Source organism: Python bivittatus, unplaced genomic scaffold (assembly GCF_059951505.1).
Source record: "Python bivittatus isolate LINGU-HERP-01145 unplaced genomic scaffold, Pbiv_v1 ctg000090_np1212, whole genome shotgun sequence".
NCBI lineage: Eukaryota > Metazoa > Chordata > Lepidosauria > Squamata > Pythonidae > Python > Python bivittatus.
The window spans coordinates 3,332,087-3,345,390 of NW_028277046.1; the positions used below are offsets into that span (position 1 = coordinate 3,332,087).

Here is a 13,304-nt window from a genome sequence, read left to right on the forward strand (position 1 = left end):
TTCAAACTGGGAAAAGCTATTGCTTGAAATGATGGAGAACTGGTCCCAGTTAGTCTCAGGGTTTGCACAATACATTGGAGCCTCCAGTTCACCCAGTTACCTGGGTTAGTGCTTCCAGGACGTTGCCCACTGTAGGACAATTGGATATAGTACTGGGGGAAAATGAACAATTGGGAGTGGCTGCAATGCAAGGGGAGCCCGGTTCAAGGAATATTTGACCCAATCCAAACAAGCCATTTTCCCCCTTGGGTTCTACTTCTTGGGCCTTCCTGTAGCTGAGAACGCTGCAAATGAAGGGTCATCCATGCCTGGTCCATTCAATCCATGTTGGAAGGGGATGCGCGTTTTATGTTTCCCTATGCAGGCCCCTGGCCATCCAAGCATCTCCCTCTAATTTTAATAACTTCTTCCTGGGAAGAGATGTATTTACAACATGACACCAATAATTCACAGCTTCTGGCCCTTCCTTCTTCCTCATCTCCTCGAGTAAATGGGTGTTTGCAACGGGGCGGGCAGGGAGGGAGGAAAAGGAGGGCAGGCAAAGTCTTTTTTCTTCATCATTCCATCCTCAAGCCGAAGCTCTTTGAACATCTGGAAAAAGATGGGAGGGGAAAGGAGGGGCGGGTCACCCAGCCGAGGTCTTCCAGATGTGACGTTTCTTCCAACAGTCTTGGGCACCCCTGAAACCTCCTCTGTGAAACAGCAGGTCGGACCCCACAGCTCCTTCAACGGCCTGGGCAGAAAAAGATCTGCTGCTTCTCCCTGTAACCACGCTGGCAGAGATGAGAAACCCTCCCACCGCTGGACACCAAGAGGAGAGGGAGGGGACCGCGATGCGTATTTGAATGCACGCCTTGCAAGCAGCATAGCGCAAAGGACCAGAAGGCAGGAGAAGACTCTGCCGGAGACTTCAGAAAGGGAAAAGCGATGCGCTAGACGGGTCAAGAAATGTGACCTGGTATAAGTATCTTTGGCAGGCAGCCTGTGAGGGGATGACAGGTTGGCAGAGAGCGGGGAAGAACCCAGACCGCAGCTCGCTGTCTTTTGATCCGACGTTTGGGATTCTGGCCCGGCTTATCTATCAAAAAGCAGAGAGGCTCTTCACTGTAAGAGCCACAGGATATTTCAAGAGAGGTTCTGAAGGCCTGTTGTTCCCGTCCCCCTGTCAATCAAGAGGGAACAAACAGGCAATAGCATCGGGGCTCGGGTGCAGGGGGGCAAAGGCAGGAGAAAGACGCACCAACCCTTGACCTGTTGGCCAGTCTGGCCTCTCTGCTAAGAAAAAGAAATAGCTTTCCTGGACACCCTGCAATTTCTCCAGCTGTAGAGAAGAAAGAGTTGGCTAGAAAGGGTCGGAACATCTGGGGTATGAAAAGAGTGTGTTTCCAGTTCCTCGCTGTCTTGCACAGCTGGGGATGGCTCGGGCCAACGGTGGGGCAGAGGGTGGCATCTCTCCCCCACCCGCACACAAAAGGCGGGGTCGGGACAAAGATGGGGGGCTAACGCGGGGAGCACAAACGTGGCTCTGGGGCTCCGGAGTCCCTTCCCAAGCACAAGACGATTCCGAAGATCGGCTATTTCCCAGGGTGACCCTGATACTAACTTTAGCTCAGACACCCGCTCTTGCACGTCTCCCACAGGAGGGTCTGCGCGAGAGGCACTCCCTGGGTCCTGTGCCTGGCACCTTAGCCAGTCTACTCCACGAGATGCCTGCCAATTTAATTACTGCCTAAAATTGGCAACGTCTTGCCAGCTGCTACGTTCCACCGTCCCGGGGCACAGCGCATATGCGTGCTCTGGCACGGGCGGCTTCTCTACCTCAACTGATAGCTCACGCTTGGAAAACAAACCTTCGCTGGGAAAGGTGGATTCGTAGCCCTTAGCCAGGAGGCTGCTTGAGCGTTTGACTTGCCCCCCCAAATCCCGTGAGCGTAGCCGTTGTGACTATCAGCCAGAAACAAGCTGCCGTAGACTCTCCATGCCCGGCAACCTGGCTTTGTTCTCTTGCAAGCTCTCCGCCCCCATGTTCTCGTTCCTCAACAAAGCCGTGCAATTTGTTGGTTGAGGAGCGAAAAGGGAAAGAGGCATCTGAGTTTGTTTGAGGGGGGTGGCCGCCTCGCAGCCGAATGGTTCAAACGCACGCAGTCAGCGGCTTGCAGAATTTGAGAAACACGCAACGCTCCTTTAACACATCAGAGAGCGGTGACCAACCAGCTCACTTTTACCTACTTTTTGAAGCAAGGGCGTTCCCAATTTTCCAACCAACCTTTTTCCCCCAGCTCTAGGTGGAGACGGCAAGGCCAGAAACTTTGCAAGAAACAGGCTTTTATTCCTGAGCTTTCAGCCATCCTTCTTTTATGCAGATAAACTAGGGCGTATGTTAGGGGACAGAAAACCCCCTGCTTTGTCTTCTTTGGGAGAGAAAGAGATGAGTCGGAGGGCTGAGAAACATTTAAAAAATCATTGCGCAGGATGGAGGGAAAAGGATTTCTTCCTCTCCTGTTCAATCTGTCAATTCCAGTTCCCAAGGCAGTTCGTAACACCAACCAAGGACTATGAAGTGCAATAAAATGATCACAGGAAAAACAATAAAAATAAATTTCAGCAATTGGAAAGCACAGCCGCGTTAGGCAGAGTTTTTAAAACACTTCAGCAACCTCCTTAAAGCAAGCATGGCTAACTTCCCTTCTAGAGAAGGAACGTGTCTGGATTTTTTAACCCATCTGCTGAAGGCTGGGGAGGTCTTGCCGGGGAGGAAATTCCCATCCCTGATGCACCAGACTGTTTGACTTGACAAGTCTGGAGAGGACGACATTTCCTCCCCATAATTTCTCCCCAAATGCAGCATCACATAATCCACACTGCCTTCTTTCAACAGGGACACATGCAGAGGCAGCCCATGGAGAAATCAGCCCCAGCACCCTAAGAGAAGCATCAGGTTTCTAGTCCTCAAGACGGCTCAGGGCTTGGCACAAGGAAGGGGAGGGGTGCCGCATGCCAAATTAACCCACCTCTTTGGGGAAGCCTAAATCCCCATATTCTCCTGTGAGCAAGCATAAGAACAAGAAACTGAAATGAACGTAATGCTCTTATCTCCGGTTGCTCTCCGGTCCCACCTTAGGTTGGATTTGAAGACTGTAAGCTCCTTATACAGCAGGCAAGTTTTGCTCTCAGCTTCCTCAGCTAATTGCTTATGCATCAATATCTGATTGTATTACAGCCAGTGGGACTTGCGACCCTGATCTCTGACGCTCCGTTTTATCCCTCATGATAATTTTTTACGCAGAGGTTTACGCCAGCAGTAGAGAAGGCCTGGAGCTAGGCGAGGGGGCTGTCGGTGCTAGACGAGCGGGGATTTGAAACTTTCTGGGCCGGGTTTGACACTCGGATGGAGCCCCTAGCACCAGAGGCTTGACCTACAACAGGTTGTTAATCGGTGTTAGGAGCTACTGCACACCTCAGTCAATCTTTTACTGCAGCAGTTCGGAAACATTTGGGGCTCAGGACCCCTTTACGTACTTGGGGACCCCAAAGAGCTTCGGTTGCTGTGGGTTATATCTATCAATATTGACGGTATTAGAAATTGGAACTGAGAACTGTTAAAAGAGTCATTGATTTGACTTCGCGGACCCCCGAAAGAAGGGAAATAGAGGCCATCCGTCCAGCATGCTGCGATTGCATCCCGCACTGAGTCCAAGGAGGCGGTTGGCTTTCTAAGGCCTGTTTGTCTCGCCGCCCTGAAGAATGTACCAAATGGGCCTGCCAGCTTTGCCCTGGCATGGCTTCGTCACTCATCCCCTTTTGATCCCACTCCAATGGTACAGCCTCTGATAGTAGGACCCAACTACAGTGGTACCTCTACTTACGAATTTAATCCGTTCCGTGACTCTGATCGCAAGTCGAGTTGGTCGCAAGTCGAAGTAAATTTTCCCATAAGGTTCAATGTAATTACCGTTAATCCGTTCCAGTGTCCGCGGACCACGTGTCAGGGGCGGAAAAACAGCCGCTGACCACGCGTCAGGGGGGAAAAAATGGCCGCAGAGCACGTGTCAGGGGCGGAAAAACGGCCGCAGACCACGTAGAACGGGCGGAAAATGGCCGCGGACCACGTGGAACTGGCGGGAAATGGCTGCCGACCACGTGGCACGGGCGGAAAAATGGCCACGGACCATGTGGAACGGGCGGAAAATGGCCGCGGACCACGTGGCACGGGCGGAAAATGGCTCGTAAGTCGAGGCAAATTCGTAAGTAGAGGTAAATTTTTGAGGCCGGAGCTGATCGTATCTTGAAATTTTCGTAAGTAGGGGCGTTCGTAAGTAGAGGTACCACTGTATCTGAATCCTTAACTGAGTTGGGAATGTCACTGGGCTTTCCCTCTAAAACTCCCAGGCACACCTTTCCGAATGAAATGAGAATAAAGTCAGGAAGGTTGGCAAAAGCCTTGCTTTCGGAGGCGACCAGGGAACTACCTGCTAGCGATTTTCTATTTTACACCAGGGAGGAGGTGATCTAAGGACTCACCACAGGGGCCCTTGTGTTTCACTTGGATCTCCTTCCGGAGGGCACACGCCATGGCGTCTAGCTCGCAAGGGTTGCTGTACGTGAGGTTATCACTGCCGCACACTGGATCATAGACGCTCTGGCACACCTGCTGGCATTCGCACACGGCCTCCTGGTTCTTCACCACGCAGGTAGCCCCAAACTGGCACTCAACGCTCAGGCAGGGGCTCGGCTTGCCAAGATCTGGATCAGAACGGCAGGAAAGCGGGTAGAATGGTTAGAGCAGCGACATCTTCTGGAGCTGGGCCAAGTATCTCCATCTCCATCTCCCCCAACGCTTCAGCAATTGATCCGCTATTACTCAAACCGGTGGGACACGTTTCAAGGCAAATGGATGCCCTGGAATTTCCTTACTCACCGCCCCTTCTTGCAAGAGGGAAGGGATCAGCGTTCGCTCCTAAAAGAACTGCGGAGGGAGTGGAGGATCCCCAACGATGTGGAAAAACCACAGCGGGCGCACTCTGGATTTTGCCAAATGGGTGGGCTGGCGATTCAGCCGTGCTGGGTGGCAGATCCACTTGGGCTAGTTATACCCCGTTTGCCCAAAAGGACACACTTAATTTTATTTCTCCTATTCACCCAGAGCTGCAATAAGCTGCAGGAAAATCATGCATTCTCCTCCAATAACATTATTACTATCCAGCACAGCAACAACACTTGATATTTTTAGGCGTTTGGGGCTGAATGTCATATTCCCTCTCTCATCTCTTCTCCTCACAACAACCCTATAAGGTGGGTTAAGTGGGCAGAGAGTATGTCTGGAAGTTACCTAGTAAGCATCACCATTTGTATCTTGATCCCTGAAATAACTGTTGCTCCACCTTTGGGGTATGCTTGTACTTTTCATGAGGACTAGAAACTTTGTTTGGAAGTGGTAATCGCATCAGAGCAATAGGCTCTAGTTCTCAGAGCTCTGTGGCCACAAAAGCAGAGACCGCCTCCGATCCCAAAGAGGAAAGATTTGCACCACTGCGGTTACAACTTAGAATTTCTCACGCTTTCAGCCTCTGGGTGAAACCGGGGTTTATTTATTGATGAGATCGCCCTTTCTCTCAATCCTTCATTGGCTCGAGATGGGGCCCCTCATGCACGTAGGAGTGGGACGAACAAAAGCCAGGGGTGTGGGAGGGAGCACGGGGGGGAGAGAAAGCCTGCAATTGTTCGGTCTGCAAAAGTGCCGAGGTCGATATCGATGTCGGGGCCACGCAATTCCAAATTGCTCAAAGGGAGGGAGTGAAAAGCAGGCTGGGGAAATTCACTGCAAGGCAAATCTGCATTCCACAGTGCTCAGAGAGGGAGGGAGAGAAACAGAGAGGAAGAGGAGGGCGGGGAAAGCCACCAAGACAGGATGACAAATGCAGCGATTAGGAAGAAGAGGCCGTTGCTATTCTAAATTTTGCATCTCATGCGACGGCCCATTGGTCTCTGCCCTGCGGGCCGTGCGAACAAAACCAATCTTAAAATAAGACCTCAGCCCACGGGTCAACAGGACATCAGGGAGGAAGTCTCTAATCTTGCTGGATTTTCATCAGCAGGGAGCTGGCTGGAGGAGTCCCTTCCTCCCCCTTTCCCTGCAGGTAGAAAGCAAGCCTGTCAGGGCGAAAGTCAGCCATGCCCTTTCCTCACTTGCGGGCTAGAGGCCTCTCTGCAGGATTTCAACATAGCAAGCATCTAGCTCTCTCCTGCCTCAAGGAAAAAAGAAAAATGGGAGATCAAGCCCAAAACTAGCCAATCGCCATGCACTTCTAAGAACACCCCCCCCCCCCAATTCAGCAAAGAAGGAACAGGACGCTGTTCAAATTTCATCGTGAACTGGCCAGCCATCAAACCTCGTGGCCAAGTGTGGATGTCTTGATTCATTTTATTTTTTTAGAAAGTCTATATGTGGCCAACTCCCCTAATACAGTAGTTTGTTGGAACCTGGGTCCTTCCACACCGTAGCCCAGGAGTGGAACCATTTGAGCCTCAGGACTCCTTGGGGTTCTCGGGCCCCATCCCCAGAGCCCACCCAAACCGGATGCCGAACTGCCGTTTTCCAGACGGCAAGAGAAGGAAGGAAAAAATCCGTGGGGAGCAATTGTATGAAAGGGGATTCCTATGCTACATCTACATTGCACAATAAGGATATCAAATTTTATCCATTTGCAGGTGGATTCCGCCACCTTTCAGCCGAGCAGACCAGAGAGGCTGTTCTGAGGCCAAGTGGTGACCACGGTCCAAAAAAAGGGTCTGTTTCTCTGTTTCAGCCACTAGCCCCACTCTGGAGGCTCTCTGTTATTAAAACTGGGGTGGAAAAGCAACTTGCAGAAAACTAGGGCAGGAGAGCAGGTCCCAAAGCTGCTAGATTGGCCCAACCAATCTAGCAGCTTTTTATTCTTGACAGTTGTAGGAGCCCAACGTGCACCCTTCTGCTCAGTTCCCTTCCGTGGCCCAGAAGGAAACTGAGCTCCCAGCCTGCACCGTGGCTGCTGGGTGACGTTTTTAACTCCCACGGGACCAGGACAGCACGGCTGTTCCCATGCACGCAGACAGAGGAAGAGAGGGGAGTGTAAATCAAATGACAAGGGCAGCAAAACAATTCCCAAAAAGCCAGCCAGGAAGGTCAGAATGGAGAAATGGATCTATTCTGAATATAACAGGAGCAGCCCAGATTAGCTCATTCACTGGGAGACAAATGCCCGGGGGCTCTATTCATACAACACGCTTAACCAGGCCAGCGAAAGACATAACGGGACGTTTCCCCAACCTCCTTCACCTTGGAGTAAGTTTTTTCCCTCGGCAGTGCCGGGTTGCCCCATGCCATCCCGTGTGTTCAGTTTATGACACCCCAACCCAGAAGATGAGCTAATTCAGTTGCCAGGCTAAGAATGTCGTGGGAATGCAGCGTGCGGGAGAAGGGCGACAGCCTAAAGTGGGGTGTGTCTGGTCCTCCAAGGGGAAGAAAACGCTGGCCACCAAAGGTCGTGCCTTTGGGGCCTCGACGGACAAGGGAGAGGTGCAAAATGCTTTCGGGGCAAGAGGGAAACAGGGTTCCCCCACCCTACGAGATGCAGGGAAACAAGCAATGCTAAGAGGAGGCAGAGAAAGCGGAGGAGAGAGAAGAACCCAACCTCGGAGCAGAATTTTCCTGGTAGAGTGCACTGGAGAACTGGGCAGGCGCACTTCCTCTCTCCGAACAGGAAACACTAGAAAACACAAGACAACAGAAAGAAAGAGAGAAAGAGAAAGGAAAGAGAAAGGAGAGAAAGAAGGTGGGGGGGGGAGAGACAGACATAGCTATGGACTGCTTCCCCTGAGTTTCCAGGCACACCCCAATTGAATTCCCCCTCTGACGCCTCCAACTTTCTTCGGCCACTCCGTCCCTAAGTTGAATTTCACTTCTGTCAATCCCACGTGGGGGACGACGTTTGGCACGGCGAAGGGGCGTGTTTAAAATCAGGGGGGTTGAAAGAGGGGTTCCAAAAATCATCTTAGTATTTGGGAACTGCCAACAGGGCAGAATGAAGTGAAAAGACGGTTCTCCATGTGTAATAAATGCCTTTGTCGCTCCTGTTCATTAAATCAAACCCGTGAATATTACGTTTCACATCAAAGAATCTGGGGGCAATTTAAAGATTAAAAGATCTATTGTGGCAGAAGAGTTAGTGGACAATTATTTGCATCAATGCAAATGTTGGGCTGCTTTCAGGGGGTGGGATATGTAATCAGTTTTGCTTCTGCACACAAGACAGGGGAGATTAATTTTCTTCTTCCTTTCACACCATTTTTTTAAGCCGGCAAGAAAAACAAGAGTTTATCTTTTTCTGGATGCTCCTGAGAGAGATAATATTGTATCACTGCCCAATGAATTTTCAGAAGAGGTGGAAAGCTGTTCCATATTACCATGGTTTAGCTAGTGCATTTAATCTAGTTACTGATTTAACTCATTCTGGGGATTCACATAATACACTGAATCACCAACTAAGGAGATACGGCCGCCTTTGCCCAGCATACAAGCCTTACCAAAGGTTAACGGTAATCAAATTTGCCTGTTGTAGGAATGAAGTTGCAAAATCCTTCTCCGAAATGGTTGCAAATAAAGCCAACGTAAACCCAAGGTGCCCTCGACAACTGATTCTCTGCATGGGACTTCTTTGATCTATTGTACACCTACACAAAATTATCCTTAATATTATAAAGAACATCCAGATCTCTGGTCCAGGAATCTGCAGTCTGAAATTCCACAGAGGGGAAACAGAGGAAGGAGATTCAAGTGGTGACGTATGGGCCAATGACAAGTATTGGTTACATTTTATTCTGAGCGTTCATATTGATCATTTGTTGGTAAAACACTTTGGGCAAAAGTTAAGGGGAAAGTTGCATACAAATAAGCAGAACGAATGAACAGGCTGGATCCTCTTTTTTTCCTCTCTGCGTTAGGGTCAACCAGCAGCCTCCTCTGAGCTCTTTAGGGAAAGCGCTACCCGCTTTGCGTGCCTCAATTTTGGTCCTCCACAGATTTAAGGCAAAGACACCGCCAAGACTCACCCCTGCAAACTAAGAAAGATTTGTCGGGAAGAATTGAAAGGTGTGTGGGAACCAGCCTGGATGGTGCAGGAGGAGAATTGGGATGCCCAAACTTGGCAGGAGAAAGCAATCAGCAAGCAGGTAGGACAGGCATGAGAGACGGAAAGATGCAAAGATGGAAGATGGACAGGACTGAACACTCTTATCCAAAATCCCCCGCAAGGACAAAAGGATGACGACACAGGTCTAGAACAGGACAACGGCTGCAAGAGGAGTGCAGGGGACACCGGGAAAAGAGTTGAGAGGAAGAAGGAGAGCAGGTCAGACCACCCCTCATCATCAGAGCCAGACTTACCTCTTCCGGCTGCATCCCCTGGACTGATGCAGAGAAATGGGTGATTTTTGGATCCGTCTGGCCTCACTTACCACAAGGTCCATGGTGCTTGACCGGAATGGCGGCTCTCTGCTGGCACTCCGCCTTCTGGCGCTCGCAGTCGTTGACGTAGGTCCGGCTGTCCCTGCCACAGAGAGGCTGGTAGGCGCCATCGCAAACGACGCGCTCGCAGGAGCAGCGGGCGAGTCCCCGGCGGATGAGGCACACGGAGTTGAAACGGCACTCGTCCCGGCATTTGTCTGCAGACACCAAGGAGAGTCAGTTCTCAACAGTGCAAAAAGGCCGGCGGGACGTCTGTCTGTCTGTCTGACTTGCTCTTTGTACCAACTCCCTTTCCATCTGCCCACCTCAGGCACGTTCATGAGAACATTAGAAACTTCCCACTCCCCTTTGCACTGGCTGCTGCTTCCAGGACCTCCAAACTGGGCCTGAAAATCCCTGGCATGACAGCCGGCCGTTGAAATTCGCTTACCCTGAAGCTGGCACGGGCCTGAACGCAGCTTCTGGATCTCGATCCCCCGAATGGCACCCGTCCTCAGCAAGACGCATTCGTTTTCGTAGGTCACTCCGTCGTCCCCGCACACCAGGTCTTTCTTCAAGGGGCAGCTTTCGGGGCGCGGCAGGAGCTCCGCCCGGCGCGAGCGAGGGTTGACGCGGCAGACTCGGTTCATGTCATTGTGGGTGCTTTTGCAAGGATCTGCGGCGGGGGGAGGAAAAGACGATAGGGAGAAGCAATACGACCCAGTTTTCACATTACATGCTTAAACCAGGGTTTCTCAACCTTAGCCACTTTAAGATGGGTGGACTTCAACTCCCAGAATTCCCCAGCCGGAATTCCCCAGCCAACCCTAACCTTAACCCTACCCCTACCCCTACCCCTACCCCTAACCATGCTGGCTGGGGAATTCTGGGAGTTGAAGTCCACCCATCTTAAAGAAAAGATGTTGAGAAACAGTGCACTAAACCATGATGGAGCCTGGTTGCACCTGGCTTGAACCTGCCCCTCGGGGTTAATTCAGTTAAACGAACAATTCAGAGCGATGCCGAAAGAAATGGTGGGAGGGATGGAAAATCGGAAGAGAGGGAAAACAGACTAGCGTCCCCGGAATAGCGGCGCTGCACGCTGCAACATTCTGTGGAGGTTCTCTTCCTTAACGTGGGTCTTTCTCAAGCCAAAGAAAATCTACACTGCTCAGAGCTAAACTCGTCCGTTTGCCCATCCGCAGGATCCCAGGAAGATGGGCTGATTTCCCCCCAGTCTAGACCCACCCGTTGGAAAAGTGGTCCTGCTGTACACCGAGTTCCCAAGAGATGCCCACCGGCGAACGCGTGTGAGAGCTGGGATGAAAACAACCCAGCCAGGCACAGCAGACCATCAGTTACTCTCTTTAATCTGGGCTTAACCAGATCACCTTCCTTTCAATGCTTGGATGGGCTTATCAGAAAGCAAAAGACGCCAGACTCCAGATCAGCCTGATGGTTGGTTAATCCCCTTCTCCGCTTCTCCACAGGGGCGTTTCCAACATCCTGGCTTATAATACCTGGAGGAAGCAACAGGCTTCTGCTCCCTTAATAACCGAGATGCAAAAGCATACATTTATTTTTTCTTAAACAGAGCCCCATTCAGTGCTCTGGAATACCTACATTTCTATATCAGACCAAGAGGGACAATAGATTAACATGTCACCATGGAGACTGAAGAACCTGGTGTGTGTGTGTGTGTTGGTGTCTGTGTCTATTTTGGGGGAAACAGGAAACAAATCACACCTTAACCCCTGCAGACAACGGGAAGAGTGAGATCAGAGGCACGCTCAGATTTCAGCAGGTTTTTGCACAACAAGCCATTTCGCTCCAGGTGCCCTCCCCAAAAAAGATCCATAAAGAAAAAAAAAATCCTGAATTTGCCATGGAGCAATCACATTTGAACACAGAGGAGGAGGTCTGAAGGGAGAAAGAGCATTTCTCTCTTCATAGAGCAACAAAACCTATACAGTGGAACCTCGAGTTACGAATTTAATCCGTTCCGTGACTCTGGTTGCAACTCGAATTGGTCGCAACACGAGGCAAATTTTCCCATAAGGTTCAATGTAATTACCGTTAATCCGTTCTGGCGTGGAGGACAGGGAGGCGGCTATTGCTTGGAGGGAGAGTCAGGGGCGGAAAAACGGCCGCGGACCACGTGTCAGGGGCGGAAAAATGGCTGCGGACCACGCAGCAGGGTGGAAAAATGGCCGCGGGCCACGTGGAATGGGCAGGAAAATGGCCGCGGACCATGTGTCACGGGAAGGAAAACCGCGGATCCGGTTCGTAGCTCGAGGTGGAGTTCGCATGTCGAGGTAAATTTTTGGGGCCGGAGCTGGTCATATCTCGAAAAATTCGTAAGGGTTCGTAACTAGAGGTACCACTGTATTTACTCTTGGGAAGCGTACCCTTATTTCCCCAATACCTAAAATTGTCAGGGGAGGACAACGCAGTGTCTGCACGTGCCAGAGACCCACAACAGCTCCAGCTGGGATTCATGAAACCCCCCAATTAAGTACTTTTTGAAAACAGCCCAAGTCTCTTCAGGTTTCCATGTTCTCACTGGGGGAGAATGCAGCCATCTCACAAAATCGCGAGATTTGGTGACCTTGCAGGAAGGGGGCTATAAAAATGTGGTTTTACGGCACCCAGGATGATACGAAATGTGAGGACAAGCCCTCACACCTCCATTGTGCCTTGCATGGACTTACCACTCCCCCACGCACTGATGATTTACCTGGGCTGGTAATGAAACGTCTGCAGGGAACCAGCAACGTCAGAGAACGCCGAGATCCCCACCGTTCAGCCCTGAGCTACGGAGACTCTCCGCGCTTGGAGCTTACCGCAAGGCCCATCAAACTTCTTGAAGACGTTTTCCTGCTTGTCGCAGGCGTGTCGGTTCAGATGGCACTCGCTGCGATAGTCCTTGCCGTCGCTGCCACACACGAGGTGCTCGGGAACGCCGCTGCAAAAGGACATGCAGATGCATTTGGCCGACTGCCCGTCCGTGGAGCGTACGCATGTGCTGCCGAAGCTGCAGACCACCTCTGCGCAGGGGTCTTTCGAACCTGGCAAGAGGGGAGAAGACCCAACCTGGTAAACGGGAATCGCGGGATCGAGGGGCGGGCAACGTCGGCTTCCAGATCATGGGTGGGAATGGGAGGATCCTTGCAAGGGGACCGGAGAAAAGGGGATTTTTTTCAGCATTTCATGGAGAAGTCGAAGGGGTGCTTGAAACCATGTTACGCCAGTTCTCCACTTTCTAAGGTGCTCAGCAAACAGAAATGATGGGATCGGTGCCGTCTTGCCCAACTGTGCCACTGTCAAACAACAGACCTCCACGGCCACCATTTCCCTATTTCTTATGGCGAAAGCCCAACTGCCTTAAGCACAGCCCTGCTGTCTGCGGCCGGAAGCTCGATACGATTAGTTTCCTTTCCAGGGAAACACAGCCACTGCTCTCCCCCAGCTCACCAAGCGAAAGGGCGCATGAGATTTGAATTGCAACAAGGAGAGATCCTTAATGTGCCATGAGCAAAATGTAATTAGAGACAGCCATTATGAGGCTGCTGGCTTTTCTCCTAGGATGGGGGCAGTATCTTATTTATAGGCCCTGGCTGGCTCTGCTTTATTTATTTAATTTCCCACCTCCTTCATTAGACATTTCCCCCCACCCCCAACCCATTGTTATTATTTTAAATAAATCAGGATGACACACCCCGACTCTCTCCCTTCCCTTCTCCCCTCCACCTCTATCGAGCTCCCTGCAGGAGTTCAGAAAGCCGAGATTTATCACTAAGAGTGGGAACTTCTCCATCGGAGA

At 51.1% G+C, this 13,304-nt stretch overlaps 1 protein-coding gene across 1 annotated transcript in view; it reads right to left on the reverse strand.

Moving 5' to 3' along the window:
• The window catches only part of AGRN (agrin), a 155,728-nt gene that overhangs the window by 46,279 nt on the left and 96,145 nt on the right, over positions 1-13,304 (reverse strand). The window contains exons 5-8 of the mRNA XM_088136758.1: positions 12,325-12,549; positions 9,933-10,157; positions 9,493-9,699; positions 4,522-4,743 (exon numbers count right to left, since the gene is read on the reverse strand). Coding sequence (XP_087992884.1) covers positions 4,522-4,743; positions 9,493-9,699; positions 9,933-10,157; positions 12,325-12,549 — 879 coding nt within the window. The remainder of the gene's footprint in view (positions 1-4,521; positions 4,744-9,492; positions 9,700-9,932; positions 10,158-12,324; positions 12,550-13,304) is intronic.